The sequence below is a fragment of the Pseudorasbora parva genome, chromosome 7 (assembly GCF_024679245.1).
Source record: "Pseudorasbora parva isolate DD20220531a chromosome 7, ASM2467924v1, whole genome shotgun sequence".
NCBI lineage: Eukaryota > Metazoa > Chordata > Actinopteri > Cypriniformes > Gobionidae > Pseudorasbora > Pseudorasbora parva.
The window spans coordinates 26,144,388-26,164,088 of NC_090178.1; the positions used below are offsets into that span (position 1 = coordinate 26,144,388).

The 19,701-nt window shown below is 36.6% G+C and overlaps 2 protein-coding genes across 3 annotated transcripts; one reads left to right on the forward strand and one right to left on the reverse strand.

The window, feature by feature from the left end:
• The first annotated feature begins 644 nt into the window (after nucleotides 1-644).
• tuft1a (tuftelin 1a) lies at nucleotides 645-13,924 on the forward strand. 2 transcript variants are annotated; one of them, XM_067448803.1, is made up of 12 exons: nucleotides 645-1,014; nucleotides 6,549-6,617; nucleotides 7,867-7,968; nucleotides 8,138-8,224; nucleotides 8,301-8,366; nucleotides 8,466-8,549; nucleotides 10,102-10,212; nucleotides 11,222-11,445; nucleotides 11,534-11,639; nucleotides 11,736-11,819; nucleotides 12,199-12,293; nucleotides 12,415-13,924. In XM_067448803.1, exons 1-12 carry the CDS (start codon nucleotides 958-960, stop codon nucleotides 12,485-12,487), a joined length of 1,158 nt encoding a protein of 385 aa, XP_067304904.1. In that variant the 5' UTR covers nucleotides 645-957; the 3' UTR covers nucleotides 12,488-13,924. The 2 variants fall into 2 exon arrangements, with proteins under 2 accessions (XP_067304904.1, XP_067304903.1); XM_067448802.1 differs by lacking the exon at nucleotides 645-1,014 and adding an exon at nucleotides 6,301-6,396.
• A 937-nt stretch (nucleotides 13,925-14,861) lies between these two features.
• Nucleotides 14,862-19,635, reverse strand: c7h1orf43 (chromosome 7 C1orf43 homolog). Its single transcript, XM_067448810.1, has 7 exons — nucleotides 19,430-19,635; nucleotides 18,544-18,645; nucleotides 18,054-18,162; nucleotides 17,916-17,969; nucleotides 16,009-16,175; nucleotides 15,861-15,919; nucleotides 14,862-15,775 (listed from the first exon to the last, which is right to left on the reverse strand). Exons 1-7 carry the CDS (start codon nucleotides 19,490-19,492, stop codon nucleotides 15,568-15,570), a joined length of 762 nt encoding a protein of 253 aa, XP_067304911.1. The 5' UTR covers nucleotides 19,493-19,635; the 3' UTR covers nucleotides 14,862-15,567.
• Between the last annotated feature and the right edge of the window lie 66 nt (nucleotides 19,636-19,701).

Genomic DNA, 19,701 nt, shown 5'->3' on the forward strand with positions numbered 1-19,701 from the left:
TTATATATGTATTTATTTATTCATTATTTAATTCACTTAACTGATCGAGTAGGCTATTTAGGCTGCTTTACATTTTGTAGGATACATTCAAAAACACCTTTATTTTCTTTCTTTTTTCTTGTTCTTTTTGATGTCCTCGGATATTTTTGCTTTCAGCCTTTTTCGTTAAAACTTTACAATAAGGTTCATAAGTTAACATTATTTATACATTAGTTAACACGAACTAATAATGAACTTGTAAAGCATTTATTTATCTTTGTTAATAATAATTTCAACATTTAGCCTATAGCCTAATACATTATTAAAATAGTGTTAACATTAGTTAATGCACTGTGTGCTAAAACGAACAAAGCATGAACAGCTTTATTTTTATTAACTAACGTTAACAAAGATGAACAAATACAGTAACACGTATTGCTCGTGGTCATGTTAGTTAATAACTAATGAAATCTTATTGTCACCCGCCCTTTTTTCTAACGTAGGGTATGGCCTGCCATTTTCCAGCTTACTTTGAAGAAACTGACTAACTTTGTAGATATATTCTGTCGAATCCTATTGCTTAATTTATCGTAACCTCGGGATAGAGGAATAAGATCATGTCGCTCAGGTGAAACACACCAACATGACACTGTTCCCGCGGGCTGAGGCGAAACAGACTAGAGGAATGCCGAAGCAATGAGCTCACACGACACATTTCACTCTGACTCGTTATAACGTAACAACCGACCGTGGCGTGAAACCTGTGAGAAGGAGGAGGGGAGTGTCAAAACCGTTTAGCTGGCGGTCAGACCTGCACCGACCGAGGCTATTTATTATTCAGCGTGTCGGGCGAGATCAGAACACAACCAAACAACACAGACGAGCTCGCGCGGGCAAGGGAATATTCAACTTTTGACTCTATTATTTGACTCTGTTTAGGCTACTGTTGTCTATTTAGAGTAGAAACTTTCAGCTAAGATGAATCGAATGGGAAGTATGTGCACATATGATGAAATCAGATTGGATGACAGAATGGTATGTACCAATTTATTGCTTAATATCTATAAAACACCAAATATGTTTGTGCGTTGGTTTTGTTTAAATTGATCTGCATATTTCTGCACGTCTGAATAAAATTGGTAGGCTATCTACACATAGCCTTGAATAAGCACAAGTAGCTTAAAAATTAGTGCATATATTTTAAGTTTCAATGGGGAAAAAATCTTGACGGTCTTAATCTAGAACAGTGTTAAACAACGGTTTCTGGGTCGTTTTCTCAACAAGCCTATAAAAGAGAACTTTGATCCATCCCCTCATTTCTTTCTTCCTGGTAAAATATGAAATGCGCTCCTTGTTCCTGATTGGAAACTTCTCTACCTCTTGTTTAAATAGTTTAGTGCTTCATTAATTATTTATATCGTCAAAATAAAGTTTGTAAACCGAAATATCTAAGTGTGACACTTTATTGGTATAGTGGCAAGCTGCACTAAACCTATTTACCTCCACTTGCCCTTCTCTGTGTGCACAACAGATGCTTAATCAGGATTATTGTCACTTACTTGATATTTGGTTTCGCTAATAACCTGTGAGAAGAATTTCTGCCAGCAGTTAAACCAAATGCCAGCTGTATCCGTGTCTGTTCAGTCACCAGTATATAAAGTATTTTAGGCTATATAAAGAGTGTTATGTCGAATTAGATGATTTTTAACTTGATCTTTCCATGTGGTGTTGCTGGGCAGCCTTGTGCCCTTACTTTTTATGACATTTTTTGTACCACAGAATATTGCCTAATGGGAAGGTCTGTGCTTTCTTCACGCCAGCTGGGCAAGGAGGTGAAGAGCGACAGGGCTCAAATATTTGCTTGATTGTGGCAGGTTTCCTTCCTTTTTGTAACATAATAGACATTCACTCTGACCTTGACCATTCAAGTCTGCACCGTATTGTATGTTTTTCAGCAGCTACCGTATTTGCATGCATTTCATATGCAAATATGAAAACAGAACATCATTCACTGCTTTCTTAACAGGAAGCTCTTTAATGGACTCATCGAGGTCAAAGACCATCTGAGATGCATTCTTTAGAATCACATGGTTACAGACTGTCTTCTAAAAACAGTTGTAATGCTTCAATGTAGGTCTGTAGTACATTAGGGTGGAAACTTTTATTACATTTTTAAAGTTGCTTTCATTTCTCATTTTTATTTGAAAATGATCTGGAGAAGGAAAAGCAACCAAGTCGAAATAAAACTCTCACTATTTCATGTGTGAAAGCAAACAAAAGCTCTTTTGTAGCTTTATTGTCTTTGCAAGTCATCCGGCTTCAGGTTATGTAAGGCGTTTCCCGTTTTTAAAAACAAATTTTCAAAAAACCTTTGTTCAACCAGCTGTGTCTGTATATTTACTCTCTCTTGTCCATTCTGCTAATTTACCGCTCCCTTGATAAATATCTCTTTCAATTTTTGCATGGAGTTAGGAGTCAAACAAATATTTAACTTCAAACTTACAAATTGTGCCTCTCTCATCAAGTTTGCATTATGAAGCTGGTTGCATGATAGTCATTAGGGTAATATTCTATACAGTGCATACAGACAGTACAGTAGCAACACATATGTACACATGAAAAGTTGGCTTGTTGTGTTGCCTTGAGGTGTTCAGTTCCACAGAACATTGCGGTGAAATGATCTTGTGTTTTGTCTTGTCAACACTCGAAGCTCTTGAACAATAATGATTATTGGAAGGATTGATGTAAACTTTGTTTATTACTAATGTAAACTTTTTAAGCCGAGTAGTGTGCAATTAAAAAAAATGTATGCTTGCAAAAGATGACAATTAAAAATAATGTTTATATATATATATATATATATATATATATATATATATATATATATATATATATATATATATATATATATATATAATGATATGGAAACTTATGCAAATATTTTTGATATAGGAAGACATTTTGAACAACATTTAAATACATTTAAAACAACCCCTTTGGCATTTTTTTATTAATTAAGGTATTAAATTATTAATTTAGTAGTACATTAGTAGTAAAGTGCTTTGCTTTAAGTTTATTTAATAAACTTATTATTTTATAAGGAATGTTTCCCAGTTTTTCTTGTTCTAACACTGAGATTAATGATGCCATTATTAATGTTTCAGTTCTCTCAGATTCAGTGTTTGTGTAAAGTCACCATTGTCTATGTACAGTCTCAGGTTTCAGCAGCTATTCAGATTTCTCGCGTGACCTTTACATCTTTCCGAGGAAAAAAGGCTAGTGTGATTAGCCAAGTCTTTTGTCTGTCTCTTCGAGAGGTCCAGAGGCCTGTATCCAATGGCACATTCCACTCACGGCTCTCTAACAATCTCCCTTTTTTCCCTCTCTTCATCACCTATCCCTTTCTCTATGTCCTCTGTGTCTGTCTCCCCTTTGTACCTCACACCTGTGTTCAGGTTTCACTCTGACCTGGTTCGATTTTCAGTGAACAAACTCCATTGCACTCTCTCTCCCTTCTGTTATTAATTGTCTGTTTGTTTTCCTAATACCTCGGTGCCTCCACCTCTCCTTTTCTCCATTTCCTTGGTACACAAAATATGCAAATCTCACAAAGCTATTATATAATCTCTGAATAATGATCATTCCTGTGTGACAGTGTGTGACAATGTTTGCTCAGCCAGAGGCTTTGCGTGTGTATTTGTATGTGTAGGCTATATGTGTCCATTTAAACGATGTGTTATTATCAGTGTTTTAGTATGTTGTAATGAATAGCCTGTTGTTCTGATGCCTCCAGCAGAATCCTCACAAACAAAAAAAAATTTTTTTTTAATACTATCCCATTACAGGCGTGATAATTGCGTGCCGGGTGTGTGTCATCTTGCAGGTGTGTGTGTGTGTGTGTGTTGAGTGTCTTTGTTGCTTTCGTGGATTGAGGTGTGGTGTTGAACTTGAACTTGGCTGGGTCGACTCTAATGCTTCTTTGCCTTCTATGGAAACACCCGATTCTCGCACAGTCACAAGACGCTTCTGCTACCTCCGGTAAATATATGAATGCATAATTCATTATTATGAGTTTGTTTATAATCCTGAACAAACTTATGTTTAAGTGTTTTGTCAATACTGACTTTTTGGTTGCCTTCCGTAGTCTGCCCGCCATCCTGGTGGTGTAATTGTTGTTTTGTCTCATATACGGGATTATGATAATTGTGTTGTTTGGGCCAGTGGGTTGAGGTGTGGCTGTTTTGTCTAGTGATTTAGTGAGCGGAACAATAATAAAAGTTGTGGGGTTTTTTTTACTTGGAGAGCTTGTCTTCGCAAACTTGCATCACTAGACTACTGAAATCCTTCTTGATGACATAATACTATATGTGTAACTTATATGAAATGTTTTTGACTTGTAATCAAAATGTTTGACTTGAATTTTTTAAATTTTTGACTTGACTTTGACTTGTAATCAAACTAAATGTCGATTGCAGACAGAGTGTGCTGTAGTAGTTTATTGAACTGCATAGCATCATGCTATTGTTAGTTTGTTATATATTGTAGCTGTCTGAGGTCTTTTTAATATGGATCATACAGTATGTATGCACATGCACTGTTTGTACTGTACTGTATAGCATCATACTGTGATAACGCATGAATGTCACCATATGATAGTACATACAGTATACCTGTATTGTGTAACTGTGTGGACTTTGGAATTCTGTACATCTGGGTTTTAGCTTCCCAAAAATTTATGAAATCATATTTTCTATCTGTTTTCATCTATTTAATGTTGTTCTTTCTGTGATTGGAAGCGTCGTTTTGCCACCAAGACAAAACAAGCTCCTTTTTTTCTCCTCAACATAACAAAAGATGTTTTCTCATAATCTCGCCTCAGGAGAAAAAACAATTGGTCAGCCAGTTTAGCATCTCTCAAACACCATTCTGTAACCACACAGACGTCCTATTCCCTTGAGATGCTTGCCATAAAATAGACCACATGTTCATAGTCAATATACTGTTTGATAAAGTTGTAGCCTCCTTAGTGTCAGAGACTGATTTGAAAGTAAAATAACTTTAGACAGAGCTACTTCATCTTAAGTCAGTCCCTGATCAAAGTAAAAAATGAATTTGCTCGTGCACTTTGAAATGTATTTTGTTACCTCCAAAACTTTTATGTCATGATCTCAAGAAAATCTCACTTCAATAGTAATTTTTCATTTATTGTATCTCATTTTAGGTCCCATTATTGCCTATCACTACATCACCCCTGTACATTTGAACTTTTATAGTTATCTAACTGCAGCTTCTCTATTCCTACGTGATGTCAATTGCTGTAACAATCATTTCCCATTATATCCCATTGACTCACGTCTCCTCCTATTTTTATATTCCTTGTCATTTGCACTCAATCTTCCTATTGCCTATATTACTTAAATAACAACTGCCCTAATGACAGTAAATATGAATCCCATCTAATCTAATAGAGTGAGACTGGAATGTGTTGCATGTTAATGTGTAAAGTCCTCCTTCACCTTTGTTCTGACTTTTTATCCACTTGATCCTTCACCCCAGTATTGACCTGGGACATTTTCACATTCAGTCCAGAACTGTTTCACACATATTTGATAAATATGTCACAGTTTGTGCATGCTGTCTGCCACGCACTCTTTTTAAGGACATCCCGTCCCACCGTGACTTACTCAGACTTATTTTAGGGTCAGCAGACTCTTCTGGATTTATGCATTGACACACACACACACACACACACACACACACACACACACACACACACACACACACACACACACACACACACACACACACACACACTCACACACACACACACACACACACACACACACACACACACACACACACACACACACACACACACACACACATTTATCCATCCATCTGTTTGGTTTATTTTGTCCACTCAACATTGTTTTATATGTTTGATCAGATTATGTCCCTGAATACCATATAAAGTTATTAACTTCAGGTTAACTTCAATATCTCTTAATTTGGTTATGTGAATGTTATCGTATGCTGTGTACAAGTGCTTCCTCTGAGTTTGTGTTCTTTCCAAAGCTTTATAGTCTCTGCTTTGTCTCTTCCTGTGTCCAACAGACATAGTTTATGTTGTTGATGGGTGTCTGGGTTGTCATGGTGATATTCCGTTCTGCGCCGGAGTGCATTGTTCCGTTTAGATTTGTGCTGTCCCGCCTCCATTTTTGTGACGATTTAAAATTTACATTCAAATACAAAGTTTTGGCAAAGCCCGCAAGGCTCAAGAATTTTCCAGAAGCTGGGGGAAGAATCAAATCAGACTGTAGAGACTGGACTGTAAATGCCTTTCGCTTTCGCTTTTTTTCTTTCACATTGAGTAACCACAGACCTCCATGCCAAATTTTAATGGACCATTGGCCTCCAGTCAGTCTCTCTCTCTCTCAGAGGGCATTACTCAGTTTCTCCTCCCCACATGTTCCCCTGTTCCATACTGCGCCCACCCTTTTGCTTTCTATAACGGTTTCTTTGTTGCATCCCTCACTCACATTTGTGCTTCTCTTCATGTCATTATTCAGAGCGGGCACAGAAGGCTCAGACTGACTCTCCACGAGCAGAACCAGCGGCAGCAGCCCACCACAGAGAAGGTACATGCATGTTTCTTTCTCTTTCACGGGTAGTAAAGTAGATAAGCGGGACATGATCTGGTAGTGACATTCTCAGATGTCAGAATTCAGATTCAAGCTCTTGATTCAATTTTAGCTTTTTAACGTTTACGCGAGATTTTAAAATAAATTTGAATAAGTGCAGTGTTTCTGACTCTGGGAATGTTTTATAGGAATGAATAAGTGCCTGTTTGAAACCACATCTGCATTGAATCTCAGATGTTTGTGCTTTAGCTGAATCTACCAGAATGTTCCAGTATAATCCCAGGACAACCTGTTGAAAAAAAAAAAAAAAACAGCATAACTGCTAGTTAGGTATGTTTTGAAGCATGGCAGCTGGTTTAAGCTGATCTGTAGCTGGTCATGAACTGGTTTAAGCTGGTCAAGTGCTGGTTTTAAGCTTGTCCTAAGAAACTAGCTCTAGCTCAAGACCAGCTTAACCAGCTGATGACCAACTAAGGACCTGCATAAACCAGCTGCCATACTTCAAAACATACCTAACCAGCATATGCTGTTTTGTTTTAAGGGCAGTAGTCAGTATTCTTGAGCCTGGCATAACTTGCTTTCCAAGATTAATGTATATTTCTGTACATTTAGATCACATCAGATACAATTTGCACGTATTTTTGTTGTGTAGTTGTGTTTCGTATGCTTATGCTCAATTGTTTGTTTCTGATTATGCTGTGATAGTGATTCTGTGGAATCAGTTCAGATTAACTTCAGTAGAATTACACGCCCCCTACTCACACACACACATTCTGTTTGGTCCGTTTCTCTTTCTCTGTCTGTCTGCCAACACTCTATAAACATAAGGAACATGTGGCTGTGTTCCAGGGGACGTCCTTACAGGACCAGAGGCTCATTGTTTCAGATTCCAGAAATTGCATAACTTTCCATGTCCCTTTTCCCACATCTGCGTCCATTCCTGCTCTTTTGGGGTTTCCTGCCACCCTTTGTGTGTCAGAGTTATTTATACTTCGCATTTAGAAAGGGGCCCTTGTTTTCTGCAAAGACATGCAAATGTGATGCTTTGATTCTGAAAAAGTTAGACTAAGTGATCAGATTTTATATCAGTTTTTATCTTAAATATCTTTAATTTTAAAAACAAATGACATACTATTTAAATAAGTGGAAGACCCCTTGATGTTGTAAGGGGGGACATAAAAAGCAGTTAATAGACATACTATGCATATTTGCGTTTAATAGGTATTTTTCTTGTCATTCATTCCAGCCAATTGGCAGAGCTTTTGCCTTGGTACAACCCACCTACGAGAGGCAGCCACTGAAACCTGATCTGATCAAGCCGTGTGAGGACCAGAGTGAGGTCATCAAGGTGGGTGTCTGTAAATTTTAATTATGAAACCTGTACATCTGGAAGTTTAACCTATAATGCAAAACTATAATTAGATCTAATTGAATTTGTAGTGTGGCCTAAACTAGGCTAGGCTGTTCAAACCAGTGATGTCAGTGCTTATGTTTAAATATTTTGGTTTGCTTTTCAGGTATATCTGGAAGACCGCAAAGAGGCACAAGTCAGACACCAACAGAGTCTAAAGATGCTCTCAGAGGAAGTTTCACAAATACAGGAGGTCGGTATCATTTCAACAATTTCTATGTTTGGCTGTTTTCGGATCATGTGTTTTAACAGTGTTGTGCTGTGTGCAGGTGAGATACTGTCTAAAGAACCTCAGAGAGCAGATGGCAGCTAAAAGTCACAGAACAGAACATAAGGTGAGACAAGAAATCAGATCAATCTGCAGATATATGAGGATTCTTCTAAACTAGATTAACAATAATAATGTTAACTAACTCTCATTTTCTCACCCTCAGCTGGTGTTATCTGGTACTGGTCCTAGAAAACTTAATGGTCATCATTCAGTTTTTACACAGTCCCAAAACAGTTTGGAGAGACAGGTGAGCATATTATTGTGCCCTGTTACACACACACACACACACACACACACACACACACACACACACACACACACACACACACACACATTTGTTTTTGAGAATTGTGGGTATATTCCATAGGCGTAATGGTTTTTATACTGTACAAACCATATTTTCTATCCCCATAGAAACATTCTGCATTTTTACTTTCTAAAAAAACTCATCCTGTATGATTTATAAGCCTTTTGAAAAGTGGGGACATGGGGAAATGTCCTCAAAAGTCACCCTCTTCTGTAATACATATGTCATACCCATGTCATTATACACATTTGTGCCCTGATTTTTCACAAAAACAAACGCACAGACACACACACACACACTCACAGGTTATTAAGTGGATATTATATATTTAATTGTGCATGCTAATTTCCCCTATTTTTATTATTTTTTTATTTCCCCTATTTTTTTATTTCCCTATATTTAGGTTATCATTGAACCATAAAAATCGCAACACTAATGCAATCTTCAACAAATTTCCAAATAAATATGCATTTTTCATACAGTATTATAATATTGTGATGCCTAAATTCACTGGCAGAATTTAAAAAAGTGTGACTTAACATGACAATAATTTCAGCTTATCTTTATCGCAAAGAATGTTATCTGTTATCTGTCATCCCTAATTTTCTATTCCCCTAAACCCAAACCTAACCCTCCTACAAACCTGCTGACGTTATTAGATTTAAAGCAAAACACGATTTATGAGCCACCACAAATGTAAATATTTTTCCTGTTTGTAATGACCAGCATGCTCCACGCAGTCATGTTATATAATGTGCTGTGTTATAAAATCTGTATCCTTTGGGTGATAATTGTTTACCTAAAATGACTTCACACAGTCATTAACAAATCTCCACAATCGGTTAGTACAAAACACATCAACAAACCCGTTAGTGTTTGTGTTACCCGAAAGCTAGAGGTATTAATCACCCAGGAAACCACACAAAAACGCACAGCTCGGAAAACATGTTCAGCCACCTGCAATAATTGTCTTTGATTCTTTCTAATCGGCGGTATTTGTTCGACAGGTTTTAACGTTTCTCGCATTCTTCACATTCTTGTCTTTTGTTGCTTGAAACTAAATATGGCGGCAGCAGATTCTTTTTGGGAGTGAATGGTGCGGATTAGCCTCCCAGTGGGATGTGTGTGTCTGGGTAGTTAGAGCAGGAATATGGGTGGAAAAGTTGAGCTATGACAGCATACGTCAGTGTTTTACTGTTAGAACATACACCCCGTTGACGCACGTACAGAGAAGCTCCCTCCCTCTTTCTCTCTAACTTACATTATCCTCTTGTTCTCACACACGTCTATAAATAACTGCTAGGAGAGATATGGGTGTGTTTCAATGCTGTGATTATAATTAAGTAACATTTGCTTCTAGTTTTTTTGGATTGCTTAAACCACAATGTTATGCAACTAATGCAAGACACGTGTAACAAGTACATGAACACACATACAAACCCCAAACAAATTCCAGATTCATTAACATTTTGTCACTATATTCTCTCTCCAGGATAGTGTGGATGAGCAGGAAAAAGAGAAGATAAGAGAGGCCAGTAAGCGTCTGTATGGCCAACTCCAAGACGCTGAGAAGAAACACCAGGAGGAGAGAGAAAAACTGCTGGTTAGTCGCTTCCACTTTTTAGCATTTGCTTCTTTCATGGCTTATGAGTATCCTAATGTTATAGAGCATTCAAGGGATCTTTTGTTAGATTGTCTTGAGAGAAGGTGAGAGTTCAGTTGTACTAATACGGTAGCAGACATTCCCACTGGTCGACTGGATCAGATCCAGTTTGGGAAAGAACAGTGTGTGCAGGGGTGAGATCACACATTCTTTCATTATGATGCTCTATTTCGTAATCGCCTACTGCTTGCATCTAATACGTCAAGGATTTCAGTGGCAAGCAGATGTCAAAATGATCCTCTAAAAAAATTAAACCGATTGAAACTTTTAAGCATTTTTCAACTTCCTGTAACAGTTTCTGTTGTACAAATGTAGGTGTTGCAATAAGATTTTTAATAAGGACAGTCAGCTATTCATTATTGCAAAATAAACCCTGGTAGAGTGATCTGGACCCTGACACAAAGCATCATCCTGAAAAGGCTTATTTTCCTGATAAAAAAAAGGAAAATTATATAATATCTTGCTTATAGTTATATATAGCTTACTTTTAAATAAAATCTTACAAATTAAATAAATAATCCATCATGATAGATTTAATAGAATACAAATTTTAGGCAGTATTTGACAGAATTAGGAGATTTTATTCTAATTACCGTAACACATAATTCATTGTAAATATAAGTACAGTAAATATACAGCATGTAATAATAAATGTACTATTTTTGTGATATTATATTCTGTATAGCGTTAGATATGACTCATGGACATTGGATAACTTTCCTAAGAAAAATATAATATATAAGGTAACAAATTGTTTACAAGCTTTTTTAATGAAGACTCCAGTAAAAAGTATGAGTTTGTCAGGGACAACAATTAAATAGAGAGTTTACGGCTTATTGTACAAAATATTTCTCCACAGAATCCTACGATTGACAAATCCGATTTGAGAATTCCAGAAAGCTGTGTGATTTTAATTCCCTCTTTTTTGTCTGTGTTCATGTTCTTGTAGGCGGAGGCGCGTCAGTATAAGCAGCAGTTATCTGAGCAGAGTGAGTATCTGAAGAAGGTTCAGCAAAGCAAGGAGCAGCAGGATCAGCAGATCGAAGACCTTCAGCGACTCATGGGCGGCATGGAGCAGGAGAGCTCCACCCTCAGAGACCAGCTCATGACCAAAGAAGCCGAACTCCTGCAGCTGCACGAAATGAGGGAGGAAGGCCATGCAGGAAGGCAGAGGTGGGGGTCATAAGATATCTTACTGTCACGTAAAGTTGATTTTTTTTAACTTTAGGCAACAGCCAACTCATGTTTAATCATTTAACAGGTTAGAAGAGCTGGAAAAGGAAAATGCGATTTTGAAAGAGAAGATTCATCACTTGGATGACATGCTCAAGAGTCAACAGAGAAAACTACGGCAAATGATTGAACAGGTATATGTGCGCACACACAAACACACGTTCTCATACTAACTTTTGTCATGTTAGGCTCGGTTGCTAACATAAGCTTTCCATCGCTGTGCCGTTTAGCTTCAGAACTCGCGCATGGTGATTCAGGAGAGAGACAGAGTGATCAAAGAGCTGGAGGAGAAGGTGTCCATGCTGGAGGCAGAGGTCAGTTCACAGGATATAGACTAATCCTATGATTCTGGATCCTTAAAGGGACAGTTCACCCAAAAATGAAAGTCATAATTTACTCACCCTCATGTTGTTCCAAATCTGTATGGGTTTCTTTCTTATGTTGACCACAAAAGAAGATATTTAATAGAACGTTGCTAACCGGACAGTTAGCGGTAGCCATTGACTTCCATGGTATATTTTTTCCTACTATGGAAGTCAATGGCTACCACAAACTGTTTGATTACCAAAAAATGTTTAAGTATCTTCTTTTGAGCACAACAAAAGGAACTCATACAGGTTTGGAACAACATGAAGTTCATCTGTGATCTCATGAATGCTTCCTGATGTCTGACCTTTGTGGATGTGCTTGCAGAACAAACAAATGCGGGATCAGATGGATTACTACCTGGGGAGTCAAAGGTCAAATTCATACCTGCCATCAGACGGCAATGCGCAGATTGTCTACAGGTAGGACACGCAAATGAACCAGATAGCTACAAACAAATTATTTTATGCAAATTGTCACATGTGCTTGATAACGGAAATATGAATACACGGATTAAAGTCGATTCATGTGTCTCCTCCACAGCAAGCCTCTGAGACCTTCCACTCAGACCAACAAGAGTCTGCCCTTCATCAAAGTCATTGAAATTAAATCATGAACGTTACCGCAGCGACATCAAAGCACTTCTGTGACAAGCGCACCATCCTCCAGTGTCAGTGCAGGAGAATACTAGCAACACAAACCACCAACAACCTTCACCAAAGGATATACGATTGCTTTAATGTCTAGAGGCCTTTGCTCCAAGAATACTTATAACATTGCAGAGGGATGTTACTGTTATCGCTACAGTTATTTACAATGAATAATCAATGTAGGTTTGACACAACAGGAACTGTTAAAGTGAACATATCCATTTTTATGAAGACAAGTGAAGAAAACAAAAATGAATAACTCATTTTCATTATTGTGAGAAGTGTGAAGGGCTTCTGGATGGATTCAGGGGATATGTTGGTATTTATTTGAGGCTGGCCCTCAGAAGATGACTTCTTTCCCCCAACATTAATGAACAGACAGGTTGCGTTGCTAAACACCCTTATTAAGCTCTCTTTATCTCTCGTAATCTCCCTCGGTATTAGCTCGGCTAAACACTTGTGGAATTAAAGGGTCTTTTTCTGAGTGCAAAAAATTATAGAGACAATAACAGATGGGAAAAATATTTTTTATTTTTTATTTTAAGGAATATGAAGTAAAAAGGATGAAGGATTTTTGTATCTTTATTGTATCTATTTGTATCTAAATTAAGGTTGGAAAATGTGTTCTGCGGTACCAATGAGATTTTCGCAAGTATTTGTCCAAAAGAGCAGGGAAAGCGATCAGGAACAGCAGTGTTCCTTGCATATCTCAAATAAAACTGATAACTGACAGTACTGAAAGAACTGAAGGGGAGAGTTATGACATGCTTATCTTGAAACAAAAAGCTGCAACAAATATTTACTCTTCTTCACGCTTTTCTCAACCAAAGAAACATAGCAGGGAGAATCCAATGACTCGCCTTCTATGAAAAACAAAGACGCCTTGTGAGTGTTTCATAAGTTTGAAAGAATGTAACACTTGTCCTCCACTGAGCCAGACCAGTTCAGGCCAGTAGAACACAGTGTGACCCCTGTTATCCAGTCCAGCCAACCGCTGCAGTTATCAGTTAGCCATTTCCAACATTCAGTAAACTGGTTTTATAGCACCTAGTTTAGAAAAAATTATGTGATTGGTCGGCACACCTGCCCACCTCAAAGTAGTGCCATGTGAACAGGTAATATCACAAATGAGATTATTTATACTTCATTAATTTAATTCTGGACAAGGGTGTGTTCAAATGTGCATTTCATTACCATGTTTATCCACCTTCACATTTGTAGATATTTTGTGTATATTTTCTCTTTGTGTGAACTTTAACCTTAATGTGAATTCCTTAGTAAGGCTTCATAGCATGTAATATCTTTTTTTTAATAATATTTTTGTAGTAAAATAAAATAGTGGTTTTTAATGCTTGAATTAATGGCATCTTGTGTATTATATTTAAATAAACTAGTTTCATGAATTTTATTGTCTTGTGGTTAATGGTTAAATGGTTCAGTTTATGGCATCTTAAAGACAATGTAAAACATATCCTATCAAAATTTTATGATATGGAGAGTTACTATGGAATCTGACCACCATCACAAATACACCGGTGTATTTATTTGGTATAGAAATACACGTGAGTCTCACAAATAAGGTATTAAGCATATTAGAATGATTTCTGAAGGATCACGTGACACTAAAGACTGGAGTAATGATGCTGAACATTCAGCTTTACATTATAGGATTCAATTATATTTTAAAATATATTAAATAGAAAACGTAACGTAAACATAAAAAAAGCAATAAATACAGTTATCAGTTACAGTTAGTTTCTCACCTCACATTATCAGTTTATAATTTCGAAAACAGTAAATATGACAAGAACGATTTAATTTGTGTCAGGACAAATTAATCTTGATAATGTCAGATAACTTTGATAGAAGGGTACATGTATGTAATGGATTACAATTAACCAATCAGCTGTCAGCTGTTAAATTTAAAGTACACGATTAGATAATATGTCAACCAATTATCAAGCATGTGGTGTAAAAGGTCGCATTAGCAATTAGCAAAAAAAAAAAACAAGCAAAACATGGTGAGGTCAAAGTGTCTGAATAATTTGGGTATTCAAATTTGAGTCCACTGTGTGAAGAATTTTTGGGTATAATATGACATGGTTTACTTTATTTTGATATAACATTAACTATAGTGTTCTGCACCCACTAGTAAATAATTATATCCAAGTGTCTGAATAATTTTTGGTCTGACTATAAATTGCAATGGTTCACATTATATATATATATATATATATATATATATATATATATATATATATATATATATATATATATATATATAAAGGTTAGTGGAGACTCCTAAAGGCACAGCAGTGCAAGTACAGAAGACACAGACACTTTATTAAATCTGATAAGACTTTATAATACATTGAAAGTCAACACAGACATCCTCTCATAGCTCTTTAAGCTACGTTACCATGACAAAATCCATATCAATTCATGATTCAAAGGACTTTGTTCCTCTTACACAATCACATGAACTAATAAAAATAAAATAAAACTGCATTAAAAAATAAGGACAATAATCTGATCAGAAGCACAGAAATTCATATTTTTCTCTCCCAGTTTCTATTAGATTGATGTCCGGTCTTCTCTTATCCTATTATAAACAGGTGTAAAAATGAATGTTGCATCCATGTTCCTGTGCCAGAACAGTTATCGCGGTTAAAATGTTCTCATCTCAGCGAAAGGGACGCTTTGTTAGTGCTCTTCATATTCAAAGGATATTCTCACAAAGAAAAAAAGAAAAAGATAAACATCGGCTATGACTTTTAACATAAGAAATTAATGCTAGTTCTGGCAGGACAACAATAAAATTACAAACGTAACATTCTTGCATTGCTCTCAAAGCAGCCGCAATCACATTTATCCCACAGAATTTGTTAGAGCTTAAGCCATTCTCACATTCTCAGAGTGATTTGTGGCCATTTTACAGCATCTCCCTCTGTGGTCATTTCTACATAAAGGCTTTTCCAGTGAAAGACACTTCTGTTTCACAGTTTCTGAGTTATATTTACACAGTTCCTCAAAAGGGTTTCATCCTCTAAAGCGTGCTCTCTAGCGTATTATAGTTGTCTTTAAAGTTTTTGAGCTCCAGGAAGTGTTTGGGCCTCTTGCTGCGCTGTCCGGATGACGGTAGGTATGTGACCTGAATGGTGGAGGCAGACGAGGGTCCGGGAGAGCTGGTTAGATCTTTAGCTGCTGACTGGTGCTGCTGGTTTAGATTGGTGCTGCTGGAGTGGGTCTTGACACTGTGGGGTGGAGAAAGGGAACGACAGAGTGAGAAAAGTGATATATATGAGAGCTGAACAGCAAAAGTTGGACTGCAAAACTTACACAGCAGCCAATTCAGCCAGATCTTCCTTGTACTTCACAAACTCTGCCTCGCCAAACATCTATGGGAAAGAGAACACAAGCCTCTTAAATATATCCTGCAGCGCCCCCTGCTGTACAGAGCCAATAAACACGTATATAACACACTGACCCCAGTCCCGTGTCGAGCGCTGTCGTAGCCCTCCACTAAACGATCTAGGAGTGTACTGTGACTCGATTTGAACAGAGAATGAGAGTTCCGCAGATCCAGCAGCCATTTCCGGTAGCGGCGACCGGTCAGAGCACTGGCACTGCGACACAACTCGTGGAATGGGAGATCTACGAGTAGGACAGAAGCAGATCAGATTTGTCTGGACCTGTATGTGTACCGTTTTCTATTTCACAAGCTTATCACAAAATAATTTTCACCGAGTGAACCTATTAATAAAATTAACTCAATAAATCAGCATATTAGAATGATTTCTGAAGGATCACGTGACACTGAGCTGGAGTAATAACTAATGAAAATTCAGCTTTTCCCTCACAGGAATAAATTCCGTTTTAAATTATATTAGAATAGGAATCAGTTATTTTACATTATTATTATATTACACAGTAACAATATTTTGCAATATTCCTGTTTTACTGTATTTTTGATTAAATAATAATCATAATAAACATTAAAGATTTATATCTAAAAAAAATAATAATAATACTTCCTAAACTTTTTAGCTGTAATTACAGTGTAACAAAATGTTGGTTTGGTTATGTATGGCTGGATTATTAATTCTAACAAAAACTAAAACGAAGTCATTTTTGCTAAAGGCTTAGTGCACCCAAAAATGAAATTTATGTCATTAACGACTCACCCTAATGCCGTTCCACACCCATAAGAACACCCCGTTCATCTTCAGACACAGTTTAAGATATTTTATATTTAGTTTGAGAGCGTATCTAAGTATATGCACACTATTCTGTCCATGTCCAGAAAGGGAATAAAAACATCATCAAATTAGTCCTCTGAATTAGAATCTCTTGAAGCATTGAAAATACATTTTGGTCAAAAAAAAATCACAAAACTATGACTTTATTCAGCATTGTCTTCTATTCCGGGTTTGATTTCAATCCTCAAATAAAGATTCAAGCGGTTATGAATCAGCGTATTGATTCATGATTCGGATCAAGTGTCAAACTGCCAAACTGCTGAAATCATGTGTCATTGGCGATCCGAATCATGAATCGATAAGTTGATTTATAACCGTTTGAATCTTTATTTGAGGTATGAAAACTAACCCGGAAGAGAAGACTACTTTGATTAAGTTTTTATTACCTTTCTGGACATGGATGGTATAGTGTGCATACACTTGCATACACTTTCTGACTAAATGTAAAATATCTTAAACTGTGTTCCGAAGATGAACGGAGGTCGTACGGGTGAGGAACAATATTAGGGCGAGTCATTAATCATTAGTCATTAGTCATTATGTCATTAATGACATAAATTTCATTTTTGGGTGAACTAACCCTTTAACTGAAATATAAATAAAAAGTAACATAATGGTAGCCTGGATGCCAGCCAAGCTCAGCCCCGCCCACAAAATTTGAGCTTGGGCGGTTTGTCTGGACTCGATCCATAGAGGAGTGATTATGCCCAAACAGAAACTGTTTGGACCAATGAAATCATCAGGGCGGGCTTTAGACGATGATGGACAGATAATAAACAGTAACGTAATCATCCATGTCATCAAAGGCGCTTGGATTATATTTGTTCAAATCCTAAACGCAGAGCTTGTTTTCACCTTCACTATTTCATAATTGACAAAAACTAAAACTAAATTTAAAAACATTTATAAAATCATCTAAACTACTGCATAATAAGGCTAATTTTTAAAAGACGAGCTTGTTAAAACAAAAGTAAACAGAACACAGCAATGTATTTGTATTAATGTGAAATTGATTCATTTGAACATTTCAAATGAATTTCAATTCATTTGAATTTCAATTCATTTGAAACATCTTTCCAGTAACTTCTTGACCCAGCATAATCTTGGGCTGCATACAGACAAAAGAGGGTCTTACCAGAGTCTCTGATGGCATCTAACGCTTGCATTCTGAAGAGATAATTATAACAACCTGCACAAACACAAACACAGGCATGCGGTTTAACATCTGAAACAGTGTTATGAAGTTAATTGCTAGGGGCTCTGTTTCTCTCACCATTCTGGCTTTGATGCTTCAGTCGGTCGTCATCTTTAGAGAGCAGATGTGGCTCATAGCGAATGTCATTCACTTTAGACAAACAGGAGTCAATCTCTTCTTTTAGTTCCTGTGAAAGATGCAACTTTGCTTTAGTGCATTACAAACTAAGTATACAACAAAAAGCATCACAGAGGTATATAGAGAACAACATCATATAAATGAAAGACAAGACTTTATAATCAAAGTCTTATTGTTTTGCACAATTGTAGCTAGTTATATTGTTAATTCAATACAAATCAGATTCGTGATTATACATGTGGTGGTACAATGAAGACTAGAACATACACTTTGCTTTGACATTTATTGTCGTGTCGGGAGCATTTTGTTTTACAGCAGTGGCCACAATATTTAGGTGCTGTTACTTGGGACCAAAATTGTGCTACTTATGGTCTGGAAGAATTCATAAAATCAAAGGTCTTCTACAGAAATGATTAAGGAGAAACTGTACCTTAGGTGCGTTGTGACCCAGCGGGACGTGCGGTCCTCTGCGGGACTTCATAGCAAAGCGCATGATCTGCCTTTTCACAAAGATGAACAGAAGCACAAACACCTGCAAAATGACAGAAGGGTTCAATCAGCATATTACACACTCAAATACAATTCTGACCTGGTAATATAAGCTCAAATGTTAGTGAGCATTTTTAGGCATCATATATAACTAATATATAATATAGGGTTACTGTTTTTAATGGGCAACTCAATAAATGTTGTGAAAGGTACTATCCTACGTGGAAATTTCCATTATAATCCCCATTTAAACTATTCACACATATGGGCTGGCAATGCATGGGATGTTCTATCATTATCTGTCCTTGAATTGTTTACAATGCATAAGTATTTAATAAAAAAATGTCTAAAACTGACTGATGGTTAAATTCTGTAAGTTGTTCTGTAAAGGAATATTCCATTCATTAGGTTCTCAGACGTTTTTTTCTTTATTAAAAACACTTTTTAAAAATCCTAAAATAACAAATCCTGTCCTTCTCTTTGTCGAAGTGAAAGTCCATTTCATCCTTTGCAACTTTCATAGGTGTTTTACTAAAAACTTGTTATGAAAAAAAAACTCCTTCAATAACAAGTTTAAGTTGTTATCATTCATATCATTGATTAAAAAAATCGAAATTATACTTAAATTCTACAAATACTATTTATATCAGTCTGCTCTTCGTATAATAGATGTGTATTATACGAAGAGCAGACTGATATACATTTCTCTAGCTTTACTGCTGCTGTAGGCCTAGTAACGTTATGTAAACTAATAATAACTATATTAAAGTATTCCGTTTACATGTTAATAAATACGACAAATACTGCAGTTTGGTAACGTTACTCACCAGAGTTCCGTAGGCCATAACAAGCACAATATTTACACCGGAAAGAGTGTTCCCCTTTGCCATTGTGAGATTTGAGTTAAATGCTCATGAAATTAATATATAATCGTTCGAGATTGGCAGTCAGTGGTACAAATTCAGCTCGTTATTATTCAAGTTGACAGCAGCATTTTCAGGAGAGTGTTTGTTGACATCTCTTGTGGTCTCTTCGTCGCATGATTTGCAGGGTAAAAGTCTGTCGTCTTCTCATCTTTGACGCCACCTTGTGGTTTGGC

Coding starts and splice junctions, on each gene's coding strand:
- tuft1a (XM_067448803.1), top strand. CDS start 958: ATGAATCGAATGGGAAGTATGTGCACATATGATGAAATCAGATTGGAT. Junction 8,225..8,300: donor AAGTTTCACAAATACAGGAG/GTCGGTATCATT, acceptor TGCTGTGTGCAG/GTGAGATACTGTCTAAAGAA. Junction 8,367..8,465: donor GTCACAGAACAGAACATAAG/GTGAGACAAGAA, acceptor TCTCACCCTCAG/CTGGTGTTATCTGGTACTGG.
- c7h1orf43 (XM_067448810.1), bottom strand. CDS start 19,492: ATGGCAAAGGGGAACACTCTTTCCGGTGTAAATATTGTGCTTGTTATG. Junction 17,970..18,053: donor GAAGCATCAAAGCCAGAATG/GTGAGAGAAACA, acceptor GTGTTTGTGCAG/GTTGTTATAATTATCTCTTC. Junction 15,776..15,860: donor CTGGCTGAATTGGCTGCTGT/GTAAGTTTTGCA, acceptor TCCACCCCACAG/TGTCAAGACCCACTCCAGCA.